Source organism: Pogona vitticeps, chromosome 1, assembly GCF_051106095.1.
Source record: "Pogona vitticeps strain Pit_001003342236 chromosome 1, PviZW2.1, whole genome shotgun sequence".
Lineage (NCBI taxonomy): Eukaryota > Metazoa > Chordata > Lepidosauria > Squamata > Agamidae > Pogona > Pogona vitticeps.
In genome coordinates, this window is record NC_135783.1 from 114,172,276 (window position 1) to 114,190,500 (window position 18,225).

Below are 18,225 nucleotides of genomic sequence, written 5' to 3' on the forward strand. Positions count from 1 at the left end.
TTTCCCACAATGGCTGCCGCCGCCGCCAAAGCCTTCTCCTCATTCCTTAGCATGGGATGCAGGGCATACACGCCACAGCTGTGCTTGTCCTGATCATGTCACGGTGTCCTCTTTTCTGTCATCAAGAGCATGGTGTTCTCTTTCTTTTGGAAGCATTGCAATGGGGGCTTCATAGGGAGGAGCCTCCCCCAGCTCTTTTGCTTCCTGTCTGAAGTGGTGGGAAAACTTGGTCCACTCCTGTGAAAATGAATTGCGGTGGGAAGTGTTGCCGTTACAACACTCTCTAGTCAGTTCACCTCTAAATTTCTGCTATGGCCCTTCCCTAGTTGCAGCTCTGTGCTATTCACTGGATCATGTTGATTTGATTAGACATCCTTCAATCTCGAGAGACTATGGTAACGTGCTCTGTATGGAGGACTTGGAACAGCATCTAGTGTGGCTGAGAAGGCCAATTTGAGAGTGACAATCCCTTCTGCACTGAACACAAATACAATCTGTCCTGTGTGCAGTTCCCTGATTTGGCTGGTTTCTGGACTGCCTCTTTGCCTCGGCCTGCTCAATAAGGATCTCTTCAAATTGCGAGAGGCCATGATGCACTACCTGCCTCCAGGCTGAACGCTCAGATGTCAACGTTTTCCATCTGTTGAGGTCCATTCCTAAGGCCTTCAGATGCCTCTTGCAGATGTCCTTGTATCGCAGCTGTGGTCTCCCTCTGGGGGGATTTCCCTGCACTAATTCTCCATACAGGAGATCTTTTGGAATTCGACCGTCAGCCATTCTCATGACATGCCCAAGCCAACGTAGATGTTGCTGTTTCAGTAATGTATACATGCTAAAAATCCCAGCTCGTTCTAGGACTACTCTGTTTGGAACTTTCTCCTGCCAGGTGATACCAAAAATGCATTGGAGGCAATGCATATGGAGGGTGTTCAGCTTTCTCTCCTGCCATGTGCAAAGGGTCCAGGACTCACTGCAGTGCAGGTGTGTGCTCAGGACACAGGCTCTATAGACCTGGATCTTGGTATATGCCATCAGCTTCTTATTCAGCCATACTTTCTTTGTGAGTCTAGAGAACATGGTACAGTAGCTGCTTTGCCAATGCGACTGGATCACGTGCATCCTAGGAAAGCAGTGTTATGCCACCAATAATTACCAGCACCTTAAACCTTCAGTGGAGTTCCCACATCTATTGTAGTTGTTGCCTGAGAGAAGTCTAGATGGAGGTTTTGGTAAAGCCATTTCCTCTTGCAGCGCACTCAAGGCGCAGAGTGGTAATAGCGCGAAGGGCCGCTAGGCTGGGCTGTTGGACCACAAATGAGCCTGGCCAGGCTTTCCCCTCCCACTCACCGGGCTGTCGCCGAAGGGCCGTGCCGAAGGGGGATTAAAAAGCAAGCCCCTTTCGACCATGTGAGGGAGAACTCCGGCCCGCCAAGACCGCCTCCCGTCTTCCCGAGGGCGCCCTTGGATCTAGCAGTGTTGGGGACCCTTGGATCTTCTCAGGGCGCTTTGCCTCTCCCTCGCCCGCCGAAGAGCGACTCGCACGGAGGATGCAAGAGGGCTGGGCTCGGTAGCCTTCAGGTGCACGACCGGCCGCGAGGAGACCCCGCGCGGGGCCAAAGGATACAAGCCCCCCACCCTCGTCACGAGCGAAGTACGTGGGTGCTTCTCCGGACGGAAGGCTCGGGGAGCGCGCTTGGGAGCCGAGGCTGGGCCGGGTCTGGAGTCGGGACCCTACCGCTCCCTATCCCTCTCCCCGTCGTGCCCTCCGGCCCGGTCCTTTCACCCCCCCCTTTTTTCTCTCCCCCCCTCCTCCTCTGTCCCTCTCCTCCTCGTGCTTTCCTGGTCTCTCCCTCAAGCGCAGCCCCTCTCACGCGCCCTCCCCCCCCCCCCCACGCCGGGTCCGGTTTCTTTCGCCTCACGGGAAAGAAGGCGCAGCCCCAGCCCGAGCGTTTGGGGGCCGGGGGTTTTCTGGTAAACGCAGTCGCGCCTGCCTGGCTTACGGAGCGAGGAGACGGCTTCAAAACCAGAGAAGGCAGGGGGGGAGTTTTAAAGCCGACTTTCTGCCGCGGGCGCCCGCCAGCCCCCAGCTTCTTCCTAAGCAGGTAAGGCGGGCGGTCGCCCCCCGAGGGACGCCGTTGCTGGGCTGAGGGGGGCCAAGAGCCCTTGGAGGGCAGACGCCCCCGCCTGCCGCCCGCGGCCTTTGGTGCCTTTCTTTAGCCCAGTGTCCCTCCAATGAAGGGGGAAGAGGCACTTTTGCTGGTTGGCGGGAAGAAGCCCACCGCCCCGAGGTGGGACAGGGAGAAACAGCGGCCGGCGAACTGCTGCTCGCCAAGGGTTTCCCCCCTTCTCCGGCGACAGGGGTATGTCATTTGCCTCGGTTCCTGGCCTTTGCTATCCTGCTGTTATTGGAGTCCATTCCTCCTTTTTTCCTTTTGCTGTGGCCGGAGAGGTGACCATGATGATCAGCCCAACCCCCCAACCCCCGTGCTGTGCCCTTTTGGTGGTTGGAGTTCTATGGTCTCAAGCCACAGCAGGCTTATGACGACCCTTCTAGGGTTCTCAAGGTATGCGAGAGAGCCACCCTCTCCAATGACTTCCTATGACTGAGTAGGGATTCCGTCCCCATACAGCACACTGGCTCTCCACCGTTTGGTGGACGTTTGGTTTTCTCTGCTTGCAGTCAGTCCTATAACTAGGTTGCTTTAGACTCTGAACTATAATAACCTGTGTCCCATTTGTATGGCTACCTGTATTTTTTCAAAGCATCCAGCTGCAGTTATCTGGCACAGTCCTCCTGCTCATTCTCTCCTGGATGTGTTCCCCTGTGTAACTGGGGAAGCTGTTGATTAAGTGGGAATAACAGGTGTGCAAGAAGGAGACTAGGTGTTTGGCCGCCAGGGACTCAGGCAGGGGACCTCAGTCTGGACTGTGGCCCTTCAGGTTGTTGGTGAAGGCTTATCTTGATAGAATGTTTCTCTGGGAAACAACAACAAAAACATATGGAGATCTAAAGCTAATCTACCTTTTCCCTAACTCACTGGTCTTTTAGTGTGCAATCCTTCCACCAACATGGTTGACTACAAAAGACTTAGTTACTGGACCAGTTTGAGGAAGAATACTAATGTACCTGCTGCTGCCCATCAAGCTAAGACAGCAATTATTAAGAGCAAAATTAGAAGAGAAGGCTTCAGTATTGCATGGTTCCATGAAAGAATAAAGTGAATAGCAGCACATCTGAAGAAGACAATGATCATATGTAGCTCTGGGACTGCCTTTGCCGCATTCAGGCTCATTCAGACTGAGTCCACGCCTGCAGTTTGGAAAGTGGTGGAGCCCGGGGACCAGCTAAATGCTACAGTGGCTCTTAATCCTGATGGCAGTTTATCACCTCTAGGGTCAGAGGCAATATGCATTTATGAACCAGCTGCTGGGGAGCAGTAGAAAAATGCTGTTGCACACATTTCCCAGGAGTGAAATTTCTGTAGACATCTGTTTGACCACTATGGCAACTGAATTATGGACTGTACAGACCTTTGGGCTGATCTCCAATGCTTTTCTTATGTGAGAACTTGGCCTAAAGCTCCAGAAAGGCGGAGTTGTCTACACCGGGTTGCCCCATTTTCTGTCTTCTCTGGATGGAGTAAGTTGCAGAAGTATATAGTTGCTAGCTACCTAGGGTATACAGTGTGCCATTATTCATTATACTCTTTGATATTCTGGTAAAATACCCTTTTCTTATTTTGCTCCTCGGGGCTTTCCTACACCGAGAAGTAGTTAGCAGCTGCCACCAAACTGATCTCATAGCAAACAATCAAGGGTTTTCTCTCTCTCTGCGTCTAGATCCTGATCTAGGGCATGGAGTTAGTTTGAAAATGCTCCATTGATATTGAAAGGTGCAGAGTAAAGTGACTAAAGTCTTATAAAGACAATTCACTTCAGAGTGAGAGAAAATCAGTTCACTTTCCAATTGGCTGGGAATGGATTCCCCCAAGATCCAGAAAAGAAAAGGAAAAAAAGAGAGAGAAAAGGCTTTCCCAACAGATAAGGGGTCTTTGGGTTGGGTAGGAAGGTGGACAGCAGAGAGCAGGCTGCTTTATCTGGAGAGACCGATGGTTCATCTGGCCCACCACTGCCAACTCTGCAGGGATGCTAGTAGGATTCTTTCCTTGGGCTTCCTGGAGATGATAGGGACGGTGCAGCAATCTCTCTACGCTCCCAATGCGAGAGAGTGGCTTTTCCGTTTGTTATCTTACTGGCAAATAACATACGGTTGTTGCTGGTGGTGGGGAATTTTCGGTGGTGAGATGAAGCGCCCTTCTCCCCCCCCTTTTTTTACACTTGACATGTGCAAAGAATTCTAGCGCATCTGGCAGTGCGCGCTCAGCCTCTCTTTGGCCCTCCCGTTCCGCCCATTTCATCCCTCTGCAGGCAGCTGCAGCCTCTTAGTTCGCTGCTTCCACATTTAGCAGTGGCGCGTCTCTCTGGCGTAGCTGCCTCTGGATCATTTTTACGACTCCTTTGAAGGAGAAAAGACGGGCTGCTAACTTTGCGAGGAATGCCGTGCGTGGGTGTATTGGCTTCCTTCCGGGTCTCTCTCCCCCCCCCCCCCCGTTATTTATTTTTCTTTTGCGTGCGGACTAGACCTTTTGCTCTTTCGGTGCTTGGCCATGGAGGGAATTCCCTCTTCTGTGACCCTCGGGGGTGCCGCTATAAAAATCCATCGGCTGCCTGGAAAGATGGCCTGCCAGCTGCGGACGGAACAGAAGCGGCCTCGCAATGTTGTGTCCGGTTGTCCTCGTCCCTCTTTCCCTTTCTAACCAGACTCTGACGTGCGCGTCGAGGCGATCTTCTGGTACAGCGCCCCTTCGGCGCCTTTCCCGCCTCAACCTCCCTGGGAAAGCCCGCGGCGCCACGCGCTGCCAGGCGGCCGATTCCTCGGGAAAGCACGCGAGGCACAGCGCTGGTCCGGCCACAGGCCGTGGGGGGGGGGGCGTTGTGCGAGCCTGCGCTTTGGGCGGCAATCGGTTGCTGCCGCTCCCCCGCTCGCCTTCTCTCCTCTCCTCCCTCCCGATTTCGGGAACGGAGGTCTAAACCCGTTCACACTCCGTTCATTTCCCCGCAGCGAGGCTAAATCCTAGTCTCCCGATTGGGTTGTCAAGGGTGGTAGACGCTTATCTTCCAGGGGGCGCCAGCGGGAGGAATGGTCACGATCAACTTCATTTCCAAAGAAGTACAGTATTGGACAAGCCTTGTCTTCCGGGGCCGCGTGCTGCGCGCGTGGAGAAAGGGCAACCCCGGCTCGAGGCCGAGGCGTCCCAGAAATCTTGGCTTGCTCTCGTCCAAAGAAGCGCCTCCGCCCGCCCACCCTCCTCTCCTTCCCCGCTACAGGTGGCCATTTCAGGCGGGGGTTGGCGGAGCGGCTCGTCGCAGGCCAGCCGCGATCCGGCTGACACTGACAACGTGTGAAGGGAGCGGACGGGAGGGTGTCGTCGTCCTCGTCGTTCAACTCTTACAGGGAATTTAAAACAAATTGTAATCTACGGTCCGCGGCGCTCCCCCCCCCCCCGAACTGGTCTAATTTCTCTCCCCAGAGCAGTGCCGTTGTTCATCTGATTTGCATCACATTTCACGCGAGTGAAGGGCTTTTCATCATCGCTTTATAATCCTGGAAAACGGGGAGCATTCCTTTCACTCCCGGCCGCCTCCAGGGCTTTTTAGAAATGGATTTGCGCCAAATGTCGAACTGGCACGTTTGCAAGACTTCTCAGCCTCCAAGACTTTGGAATTTCCACAAAGCTGCGAGGTGTCCAGCAGCCCCTTAATCAGGAAATAAACCGGGGTGGCGGCGGCGTTTCCCTCCCTGAAGAAGTGGATTGTAATCGAATGAAAGCTCACACTGAAATATGTATATTCGTCTTCAAAGAGCTAAATTGTTTCCCTCTTTTTGTTTTTTCCTTTTACATAGTTTTGCCATCATGCTGAGAAAGGCTAACACGGCTACTCCTTTGGAATACAGTACTTTTTTCTCAGTGAGGTTTCCCCCCCACACCAAAAGCCTCAGGGCGCGCGCGCGGGGTGGGGTGGGGAAGGGTTCCATATCACTTCGCTTTTGCCAAAGGAGCAGAGTATTTGCGCCTCAAACCCAGAAAGGCTGGTAACAATCCAGGCGCTTTTAAAGCAGATTCTTAATTCGTCTTGTAAAGAGAGGAAACAAAAGCGTCCCTTTCCCCGAACGTGGCTCCCGAGGCCACACGCCCACCGGCTACTAGTGCTGTAGACGAAATCCCGGCGGATCGCCGTCCTCCATCCAGGCCACGGCTTCCATTTGGCAAATGCCGGCGCCAAGGGACCGCCGCGCCGGCTGCCGCTTGGCTCCGGAGCAGAGGAGCCCGGGAGCGACGTGTGTTCTTGGCTGGGCGGCCGCGCTGCCCGCTCGACGACGCCCTCGCCCTCGTCCCCCCCCCGCACCACCCCCTGCGCCGGCGCGCGCCCGCCCGCCTGCCCGCCCGCCCGCGCGCAGCCTTTCCTCCGCGGCCCGGGCTCTGCGGCTGCGCTCGCGCGGGCCTCCTCATGCCTCAGGAATGCGGCGAGGTATGCGCAACTTTCCAGAAGGCGAGATTCCCTCTCCGCTCCTCGCTCTTCGCCCTGTGCTGGAAAGGAGAGGGGAGCACATAGCTCATCCGGTGGCAGCTTTCCACCTTTTCCCGCTGCCGTTTCGTAACCGCTTACGAGAGAGAGAGAGAGAGAGGCAAGTTGGGAATTGGGAACAGCCCTCTATTAAGTAGCAAGACGGAGGCGAGGCGAGTCCCACTTGGAGAAGGCGAGGCGTCCCTGACGGAGCGACCCCTCTCAGCGGCAGCCCCTGAGCCCTCCTCTAACCGAGGCGGCTCCTGTCCGCCTCGCTGCTGCTGCTGCTGCTCCTGCCGCCGGCCGCGCCCTGCCCTCCAGGTGCCTTGGTCTCCTTCACAGACCGCCCGCCCGTCCGCCTCTCCTCCGCGCTCCAGCCTCGCAGCCTCCGTCGGCGCCAGCCCCATCCTTGCCGTCGAAGGTCTGTGCGTGCGCGCGGCGGAGGCGGCAGCGGGGCCATCCCTTCCCGGGAGGAGGGCGAAGGCATCCCTTCGCGCCCGAGCTAGCCGAGCCCCTCGAGCCGCTTGCCCACCGCTAGTTAGGGACGCGGAGCGGGCGCCGCCCGAGAGCGACAGCCGCGTCAGGTCCGGATCTCTCTTGGGGGCTCGGTCTCCGGGCGCGGGCGTTGCTGGCGGAGAGCATCCGAGGTGCGGAAATCTTGGGATTCGTGAGAGGCGGGCGCCCTCGGTAGAGTCGGAGTTGGTAGCCAGGGATGGTCCGTGGGGATTCCCCCCCTCCCCTCCATTTTTCCCTTGGGTGACTGCGCGGCAGTTCATTTAGGACCTCGAGAGAAGCTCTTGCAAGGGGAAGGGGGCATACGTGGTCTCTAAACTTCTTCAGACGTGACCGCATCTCCCCCGTGAGCCACTGGAGTGGGCAACGAATCCCCACCTACCTTTGTAAGAAGGCCCCCAGTCCTTGAGGCACGAACCTCTCCCTCTGGGTTGGCAGAGGGAGCAGTTCCCCTTCCTTAGCCCCCCCCCTCCGTCCTGCCTCGGCTCCGTGCAAAAGTGCCGTCTATGTAAGTTTCTCCTTCAGTTTTCCCGTTGGTTACGTGCGGTGGCTAAAGCGTGCGAATGCTTTGACTCGTTTCAGAAAGTCTTCGTGTTAGACGAGGGCTCTTTGTCGCCATACCGTTGTAACTTTTCATTTTAATGACTTTTCTGAGCAAAATGTGAGGGCGCTTGAGAAAAAGCTCTGCTTTTGTCTGGGTCGCAACGCAAAACCAGAGAAGATGCCTTTAGCATGGCCACGTAGAGAAAAGGCCACTCATAAAGCTTGAGACCAGAAAGATCCATGAAATCATTGTTAGAGAATCGGGTAGATATATTGTCCGTGAATGGTCTTAGCGGTGGAAACTTTAATTTGGTTGCAGGCAGATTTACGGTTCGTAGTCCGCAGAGTTTTCGCGTTTGCCTCGTCTTTCTGTGGTTGGCCTAAAGGTGGCGCTCTAAGTCCATACAAAACATCTCGGGCAGACGCGTGATGTCTCTCTCCTCTTTTCAGCGCCCTGCTCTTAAGTTCTCTCTGTTGGGGGGGGGGGTGACGTTCTCACGGCCGTGCATTTCAAGAGGTCCCGTTTGCTTCCGAGCGTCAAGAATTAAACTGGTCAAGTGTGAATGGGCGGGGGTCGTCCAGGATCAGAAAGGATTACTAACGTGGCCGGCAGGCTTTGATATCAAAGCAGGAGACCCTGGGTGATCCCCCACCGCTGCATCGATGTGTCTGCGTGTTGGCACGCGCGCGGTGTCCTGTGTAAAATTCTGGGCGTCAGACTCTTGAAAAGGCAGTTAATTACAGAGTAATTAAAAGAAAACGCCAAGGTATGCTTGTGCATGTGTTTCTGCTCTTGAGTGACAACTCTTGGGCAGGGATCAGGAAGGCATTGTCAAATCTTGTCAGTCTGGTGTGGTGATTAAAGGTCTCTTCCTTGGCCTTGGGTTGTTGGCTTTTCTTTTTTAATCTTTCAATGGTACAGAACTATTTCTTCCCTTGAGCTGTTAATTGCCTAATGATTTATACGCCAGCTGTTCTACTTTCTGTGGTTTAGTCTTGGCAGCCCTCTCGTAATTAAAACTTATTGCTTAATTACTTGAGCATTTTTTTCTTTGCTTTAATCAGTGGAGGTAAAATTAATGCTGAAACTAAGAGAGAAAGCTTAGACCACATCTGAGGCACTCTTCCCACACACTCAAGACCAGCGCCTCCTCCTCTATGAACCTCGTAGACTTGACTTTGCTGGGTGTTGTTTTACACTCCTGTCCCCCATTCTTTTAAAAAACAAAAATAAAACAAGCAAATCTGCTCCTCTTTACTGCTTCAGCAAAGAGATGTGGATATCCTAAAGTCTTAAAAAACTCACCCAACACACTATAAAAGGGTTAAAGGCACCAAGGTCTATCATTTTCAAAGAATTTTACACTGACATATCATGTTTCACCAAAAATTAGACAGGGTTTTATATTAATTTTTGCTCCAAAAAAAAAAGCATTAGGGCTTATTTTATTTTTTCCATGTACAACCATCTGTATTATTCAAATACCGTCATGCCATCTTCTGGTTGCTGCACAAGGGTGGAGGGTGCGGTTTCACTGAACTGGGGCTTATATTTGGGGTAGGGCTTAGATTACGAGCATCCTGAAAAATCATACTAGGGCTTATTTTCAGGTTAGGTCTTATTTAAGGGGAAACAGGGTAGTAGAATTTGTGTAACTTTGCACAGCCCAGCACAAAGTTACACAAATTGTAAAACGGATCCTATTCATTTTGATTAAGACATAAAGTGCCATAAGGTGGAAGCAACTTGACAGTGTACATCTATTATTATTATTATTATTATTATTATTATTATTATTATTATTATTATTATTATTATTATTATTATTATTATTATTATTATTATTATTATTATTAAAGCTCACTGATTGATAAGAGTGGGACTCTTTCCCAGATGAGTATGAGTCGGAGTACAGTGTTATTCAAGGGGAATTTAAGGTGTTCATGCTCATGTTGGATTGATGCCAAACAATCTTGAGCAAGTAGCTTTTTTAAACCATCTGTATAGTTCTAGGAATAGAAAACGCCAAGGCTTTCTTGGTGCCCAAAAGGCATCTTTTTGTCTCACTCCCTCTTTTTCACATGTCTAGAACATTGTAGAAACGTGTGCTACTAGACATTTGTCTAGATTAGAGAAATTGTGGATTGATGCATAAAGATCTGGGTGTACTGTACTCTGGAGCCAAAAATAGATATCAGCTGCTAACACACAAGATAGTTTGTGGAGAATTTGAATGGATAAATTGTGCAAATCTAATGCATTTGGATATTAAAAATTCTGAATAATTGTACGTTTGATAGCCACAAGGAAGGGCAAGGAACTCCATCTTGGATATCCTACTAAAGCTATAATAAATTACAAGTAAAAATATGTCAGGCTTACTATGCATTTCTCACGCAACAGTTTAAGAGATTTTAATAGACCACTGGGAACTGTATTTTCATGCCTATCTATGTAGTCATAAGAATGAAAAAGCTTTCTTGTGTTAGACGGGAACTCTGAGATTTGAAAGGACCCTGAACAATCTGTGTTATATTAAGCACCCCCAGATTTCTAAGCCATTTTGAGCATTGCCTTTCCAGTGGGTGGGATTCGGTAATGAGTTCTTTTGGAATGGTTTGGAGAATTTAATAAGATTGTTCCAAACTAATTGGTTTCAAGATTTGCATCCTGCTATGTCTGTTTCAAGACCAGTGATGTCTCCAGTTCCGTGTCCACCCGTACTTTATACTCTGGGATTGTTCTTTCTTGCTGAACAAAATGATCTGGCTAGTATGTCAAAGGTCTACTCTAGACGTGGGCATCAGATTTCAGTGACATGTTACATCCCCTTGTGTCTAATTGGTTTCAGACCTTATGGGTGGGGAGACAGAGAATGGGGGTGGAGAGCTGCAAATTTGTAGGCAGACTGTTTATTTATTTATTTATCACAGTTACCAAACTACTTTGAGACTTCTACAGTCATCCATAACGTAAGTACTTCAACAGTTGTGAAAAAGGAGCCAAGTATAATCCCAGCTGGAAAAGGCAGTAGACTTGAGTCAGTATAAAGAAAAGGAGGGGCCGAGAGGGACAAGAAATGTCTGAATTTGCAATCATGGAACCTCAGTGTTAGCTGCTGCATTTCCTCTGAGCCCACAAGGGTGGGAAGGATGATATTCTACACAGCTTCCTTTGTCATGCTTGCCACATTAAGAGCTTTTGCCCCCTTCTCATGCTCCTGTTGGTGTGCATGCATGAAAGTCAGATAGGCTCATTAACTACAACTATGAGATTTTTTTTAACATTATGCTCATCCAGGAAAGTTGGTGAACATCTGCATTTCAACTTCCTTGGAATCTTTGTGTCACCCTATGAATTGAAAGATTTTATGTGTGTGGGGTGGTGGTTTTCCATGAACTTTTTGGTGGTAAACCTTTTGGAATTGCTTTCTTTTTAAATTTTTATTTAATTTATTAAACAAACATCCAACCTAAGCAACATAAACCTAACACCACAATAAAGTACAATTACATAATACACCAGTGCCGCCTTCACCCTCAGGACTAGCATTAATAATATTCTAAAAATTCATTCAATCCCTTTTCTCTCCAAAATTTCATTGTTTCTTCCTTTGGCATATATCCCTTCCCTCTCCGAAATACATATTCCAGTAATACACTCAATGTTTTCTTAAAATCATTATTTTTGGTAGGCCTCTTCTTATTGTCACATCACATGCCAATTTATCATTAATTGCCGTATCTCATAATTCTCTATACTATTCCTCTAAATTAATTTGATTATCATTTTTCCAATGCAAATATTAACCTTGCTGCCATAACCATTGTTACAATTAAATACTGTACAATGGTGCCTCGCTAGACGATGATAATCTGTTCCACTGAAATCACTGTTTAGGAAAATCATTGTCTATTGAAAAGCATTTCCCCATTGGGATGCATTGAAACCTGTTTAATGCGTTCCAATGGGAAAGAATAGTTGTATAGTGAAGATCGGCCATAGGAAAGCCGCTTTGCGAACCGCTGATCAGCTGTTTAAATTGCTGTCTTGCGAAGCTTAGGTCCCAAAAACACCTGTTTTGCGAGCGCAGAGGGAGCTGTCAAAATCGTCATCTAGTGAAAATCGGTTTGCGAAGCAGGGACCAAACATTGTCCAGCGAAATTCCCCCATAGGAACCACTGTTTTGTGAATCGCTATAGCGATTGCAAAAAGTCAATGTCTAGCAAAAAAACTGTCATGTGGGGTAACTGTCTAGCGAGGCACCACTGTACTTATTTTCTTTCAATAATTGCTTCCTGGACAATGTTTTGTTCTGCCTTCCCTTGAGTAACATTTTGACCTGCCCTCCTTGGCCATTCTCTTTAAACTGGCTTTGCATTTTATTAGTTGGAAAATGCTGCTGCTTTCTTTTTCCCTTCCTTATTGGCAAAGCAGCTGATGAGGAAGGGGTGGGGAGAATACAAACAACAAACCTTGAACATCCAAAGAAAAAGGAAATGCTGTATTGACAACTGTTGAATTCCCTTACCAGTGTCCATACATGCTCTGGGACATGCCTTACTCTTGTACTGCTATCTGTCTGTCTGTCTGCTTGTGGGAAATCCATCCAGTAGCTGCCTTTCCCTGGCTTCATAATGATTTTTAAGTTGTTTCTTTGAAAGGCAATATCACTATAAGTCTGGGTTAGGGCACTGTAATGGTTTAATGATAATAAGTTACAGACTCTGGTCAGTTACACAATGGACGTACTGTACGTTTTGTCTTGCATGCAAGGCAGTCCCTTTCCATGCTGAAGTGGGGCAGAGGAGTGTGTGGGCAGACAGTGTGGAAAGGCAGAAGTCCTTCTCTCCTTTCCTGCTGCATTTTTAAATCTGCTTTTTGGTAAACTGTGTTGATTCCCTGTCTCCTCCTTTTCTTCTCACAGAATCATTCATGCGGTTGTGATCTAAAACAGCAGCCATGAAGATAAGGCTCTCTGCCGCAGCTGTTGCTGCCCTTTGTACAGCTCTTCTCCTCTGCTCAACAGGCGCTGAAGGTAAATCTTATTTTTCCTTCACTCCTTGAAACGTGATGGTGCAGAATATATATATTTAAAATAAGCAACAATTTCTCTGTGTGATTGCTTGTCTATACCCCTTTCTCTTTCCTTCTACTTTTCTTTCTGTGGTTTGTTTATTTCCAGCTGGATAGATCTTCTCCCTCATATTCTTTGTCATCTTTCTGGTGTGCTGTCCACACTGGGTGTCACTTCTAGTCCGGAGCTGCTTTCTGCCGGCCCCTTTCTCTCTCTCTCTCTCTTTCCCCCTCCCCCTTGGAGGCTGAGTGCTCAGGGAGAAAGAAGACACCTGTGCAAACTTGAAACTTCTCCTTAATGAGCAGGAGAACCCCTGGAGCACTAGCACACACCCTCCTAATGCTTAATTGCTTGGCTTTGTACTCTGAATACATTATAGACACATGTGTGAGTTACTTTTTCTTTTTTTTTTTTTGTTAAACCCGTTATAAAATAAAGCATTCCAACAGAATCTGGCTGCCTGTGTGTTTTGTTTGGAATTAAAATGGGGGAGGGGGAGAGAAGGCTTTCCTGATGATTCAGTTACATGGGACAACCACGAAAAGGAAAAGAATAGTGCCTGGTTCCTATTTATTGCGTGGAAGCTACCCTTTGGCATACCTGTGACTGTTGCACCTTTTCTCCCACACAGAATAGACTGATCTTCAGCTGACGATGAATTAACTATTTGGAATCCTTCAGCTGTAGCTCAGAATTTACTCCCTCTGCCTTTCGGTCTGACATCCAACCACCCTGCACAGGGAAGAATTCTCTTTCACCATCTCCCTATCCATTCCTTCCTCATAATCTCCTACTGCAGCAGTGGATCACAATTTGAAAATTTATTTTAACTGCCATCAGATGTAGCACTATGCCGAGACACTTTGAGTTCTGTGTCTACACAGCAAATGATTTCATAACTTGAGTGCAGGTTTTGATCCTGGTTTGGCCACTTTGGCAGTCTGTGCCGTTGTGTTTATTGGCTGGACAGATGTTCAGTGCTTCCCAGGCCTGCCTCCTCTGGTGGGCACCTGTCCAGAGGCAGTGCCCCGGCTTCCCTGCCCCACTTCCTCTGGACACTGCATTGGAGTGGGTGCCTGCTGGGAAGGTGGAGGAGCTGGGAAAAGCCAATAAACAAAACGTCACAAGCCATCGAATGAGTGGTCCATGCCCATCTCTATTATTAAACATCTAGCCATACTGACCTTAATTATGAAAAAGGAAACTACTTGTGTCACTCCATCCACAGGGAAGTAATCGCACAGTTTAACAAAATGGTTGAAATTAAATGCATCCAGTGTCCATCACAGAAAATATTGACCACAAATTGTCACTCATCCTCTTACAAGGGGTGTGTGTGTGGCATTGTCTTTTGACTTATGTGTCATCCAAATATGTGAATGGGACAGGAACCTGGCCAAGGTTAAAACTGGCAGACTTCGCCTACCTTAGCAGTTCTTTGTGTATATTTGTATGTTTGCTAGTTTTGCCAAGTGTAAAAAGGGACAAGCCTTTGGAGTGTTTGAGGATGAGAATTCTACTGTACAGTCACCTTATCTCATTCATTTTAATTTAGATGACAGCTTCCCTCTGTAGCCATCCTGTATCTTCTCTGTTCCTGCCCCCCCATGCCACACATATAGACCTTTTTAAAAAATAAAAAGAATATGGACACAAAATCTTTTGGACACAATGACTAGTAGCACTGGGCACCGTTTATTCAGAAGCTCTTTTAGTCACAGTTTGCACTGTAGGGATACGTTGCTGGGATGGGGTGGGGGACCCTTTCTGAATGCTTGTGACGTTGATGCAAGAGTATCAGAAAGGTTGGTGGTAACTTTTGAACATGTTCAGGAAGTCTGATCCTGCCTTTGTGAGATAAATGTGACTCTGATTCATGTTATTCTGAAAAGCAATTCACACAGTCAATTTTTTCATATGTTGAACGTCCCCCTGATCCAATTCCATACACGTGTTCTGTGGATTTGTGTTGGGTTGACCATTATCAAATTCTTACACTGTCTAGATCGCAGTTTGCTGTTCTCGATTTCATCTCGATTTTGGAGGTTAAAAACTCTTTCTGTGTTTTGGTCGTCTTTCATCCTGACAGCTGTATCTTTCTTTCCTTTGTCACATTTTAGTCCTTTAACCTTTATCCGGAGTAATGCTGCCTAAACCATTCACTTCTGTTCACAGTATCCCCCATCAAACCTTATACAGTATTTCAAGCACACCAAAGTAAAAACGTAACTGTTTTTGTGCTTGCTTATCTTATGAGATACCATTATGGTATTTAAATTCCATAAATGCCTGTTCAGGATGTCTGCTATAGCATGTTTTAGAGTACACCCAAAATTAATTCAGCCTGGCAACACCAAATGTCACTTAAAGCTGTCTTCATCACTGTTTAAGACATGTCTAAAAGGATGAGTTCTGACATTTGGCTGCAACATGTACTCTTAAGAGGAAGGGAAAAGTGAGTACTTTTGTATATCTCTCATCCTGAGCTGTAACCTGAAATTTGAAATGCCAATTATTGTAATGCTATCTGAGGGAAAACCAGAAGAGACAGCATGCTAACGTTGTGCATGAATTTAACTCTCCTCTGTGACATGCAACATGTCGTTTTACAATCCAGCTTGTTTGAGATGGGGACAGTCGCCACATGTAGAAGAATAGCTAGAAAATATCAGAGATTCCAGAGGATGTTTGGTGAAAGATTAGGAAGTGACTTTACGGGCAATCTGTTGTCTTCATATGTAACAATTTTCTTGTGTCCTGATGGAGTCCACAGGTGGCATGTAAAGAAAATGTATGTTAGATCCACAGAAGGCTTATGGAAAAAGAATATATATCTAGTATATGCACAAAATCTGGTGTGGGGCATGCATGCCCTCTTGTTATGGATTTGTTTCATGATAGTCCTTCATATCTTGGAGTATAATTTCAGCTCTTTTGTTTGCTCTTTTAACTATTATTCCATGGAGACAGGTGGCAGCCATGTGTGTCTCTTCTCCAGTGAGTTCACTGGGAACTAGTGCATTGGCATTGTCTTGGCTACAGCTGAGAACACAAAGTAAAGAATAAACCATCTCCAACCACCACAATGCTGTCATAAGAGTGAGAAAGGAAGGCATGGGAGCAATGTATGCCACTTCAGTAGGTATGGATCAAGCATATGTGAGGGTGACTGTCACTTCCCATTACAAAATTCGCAAGTAGGCGATATGTTTACTAGGACCAACCAAAATGTCACAAGTTAGTGTGTGGACTTTCAAATTCCCCATACCTCTTTTTCAAGGTGAATTGTCAAAGTACACAAGTCAGCAAGAAATAGGAAAGAGGGACTTAAAAAGAACAAGCAGAATTTAGGTCAATGTTATAGTCACACAGTCTATTTTTAGTGCCAGTCTCAAAGAGATTACAAGAATAAATAAATTATCCTCAGCTAGATGCTGCAGGTAAAATATCCACACAACCTCAAATATCTGTCCTATCCTGATGGTTTGTCATAGCCCAGTGCCCTAATTCCCAAAGTAATGACTGCAAAAGTCAGCGAGAAAAGTTCAGAGTAGTAGTTTGATTTTTTTTTAAAAAAAATGTTAATTGGAACTCTCAAGTCCTTTTCAATTTTTGACTTGTTCCTGTTGTTTTTATAAGCTGCAATAAAAGCAGACACAATAGATGTCTTGTTTTCTTGGTGTATTGCCTAAACTGTAGAATTAAAGGGAATTAAAAGGATTGCTTTTACTGTAGAGGCTGTACTTGTGTGATTATTCAGGGAAACTTTTAGAGTCAAATGGGAGCAAAACTGATAGAAACTTGCAATTTAGATGTAGTGTTTACAGGTTAGAAAAATCATAGTTTCTTATAAAAGTGTGGGAGCAGTACTAGTAAGGTAAAGGTAAAGGTTCCCCTTGACAATTTTTTTGTCCAGTCGTGTTCGACTCCAGGGGGCGGTGCTCATCCCCGTTTCCAAGCCATAGAGCCAGCGTTTTGTCCGAAGACAATCTTCCGTGGTCACATGGCCAGTGCGACTTAGACACGGAATGCTGTTACCTTCCCACCCAAGTGGTCCCTATTTATCTACTCGCATTTTGCATGCTTTCGAACTGCTAGGTTGGCAGGAGCTGGGGCAAGCGATGGGAGCTCATTCCGTCGCATGGATTCGATCTTACGACTGCTGGTCTTCTGACCCTGCAGCACAGGCTTCTGCGGTTTAGCCCGCAGCACCACCACGTCCCATACAGTACTAGTAAAATAGCCCAAAGTAAGTCAGTTTTCTTGTTTTGCGTAAACAGAAGTAGTATTTTTCAGATGTTTCAAAGAATTCTTTTTCTAAAATTGCTTTCCTTTCTCACACACCCGTGTAGCAACTGTTCTAAAAGGAAGCAAGAAGATATATTTCAGTGCAACGTTATTCCCTCTGGTGTATGTGAAGATTTATGGACTAGACTCTCGTAATTTGTACTCTGAAGGGAATAAATAGCCTGTCCTTCACTCTTTGGTCAAGCCATGTGTAGGGAAAGATCCTAAAAATGTACACATCCCTGAGATGATCGAGTAATGAAGACATAGGAGTCCCCCTCAAATTTGTTGCAATTCTTCTGGCCTGTAAACATTATATCTAAATTCAAGTTTCTATCAGTTTTTCTCCCATTTAACTCTAATAGTTTTCCTGAAGAATCACACAAGCATGGCTTATACAGTCAAAGCAGTCCCTTTCAGTCCCTTTTCAGTTCACTCTTTTTCCTGGTAATCAGACAACGACCTGATCACTAGAGAATCCACACCATACCCACCCTTTTTTGCCCTTGTCAGAGGCTTTCATTTTTATTATTTTTTTTTTTTTGGTGTGGATAGGTGCATTCTAGTTTGGTCTGTTCCCAGGATGTGCGATTGCTGAGATGGACCAAAATCAAAGCTGCCAAGGCTCCTTCTGCAGTCAATTTCTGGTATTGTTAAGTGGCTTAATAAGTGAGGGACAGGAAAAGTGAAATCATTTGTTGGCCTCTGCTAGACCATTGTTGATGTGCTGAATCACTTAAATGAAAAAAATTGCCTTTGTGTGAAGTGCCAATAAAAACCATAGCTGCAGATAGTTTCTTAATTGGCACTACAATTAAGCAAAGGAAAAAATACTGAATGATTCAATGCATCAGCTATGGTCTAGCACAAGTAAAAAATTGATAATTTCACATCCCCTGCCCCTCTGCAGCTGTAGTAGTTTGAGAATGGTTTTTCTGCAGAGGAGCAGGGGAAGTGTTGAGACTGCTACTATCTTGAAGTGGCTCTTTTAATTGATAGCTCATTGAAGTGGCTCAGAAATTGATAGCAGAAGAGACTGAATAGGGTTGCTTGAGGTCAGTATGGCATTTGAATGTGAGGATCTCACCAAATGGCATATCACTCCTCCCTCTGATCTCAGGTGCTCCAGTGTAGGTGCAGCCTGAGAGGGGTGCATCTCGACTGGTTGTATCTGCCA

The 18,225-nt window shown here is 47.2% G+C and overlaps 1 protein-coding gene across 8 annotated transcripts in view; it reads left to right on the plus strand.

The window, feature by feature from the left end:
• Positions 1–1,531: 1,531 nt before the first annotated feature.
• The window catches only part of COL12A1 (collagen type XII alpha 1 chain), a 136,183-nt gene continuing 119,489 nt past the window's right edge, over positions 1,532–18,225 (plus strand). For 4 of the 8 annotated variants that reach the window (XM_072999628.2, XM_072999609.2, XM_072999637.2 and 1 more), the window contains exons 1-2: positions 1,532–1,651; positions 12,612–12,722. In XM_072999628.2, coding sequence (XP_072855729.2) covers positions 12,647–12,722 — 76 coding nt within the window. In that variant the 5' untranslated portion in view covers positions 1,532–1,651; positions 12,612–12,646. Of the gene's footprint in view, positions 1,652–6,841; positions 7,049–7,255; positions 7,275–12,611; positions 12,723–18,225 lie in introns of those variants that run through there. The other 4 variants (XM_072999615.2, XM_072999610.2, XM_078385765.1 and 1 more) reach the window with 4 other exon arrangements.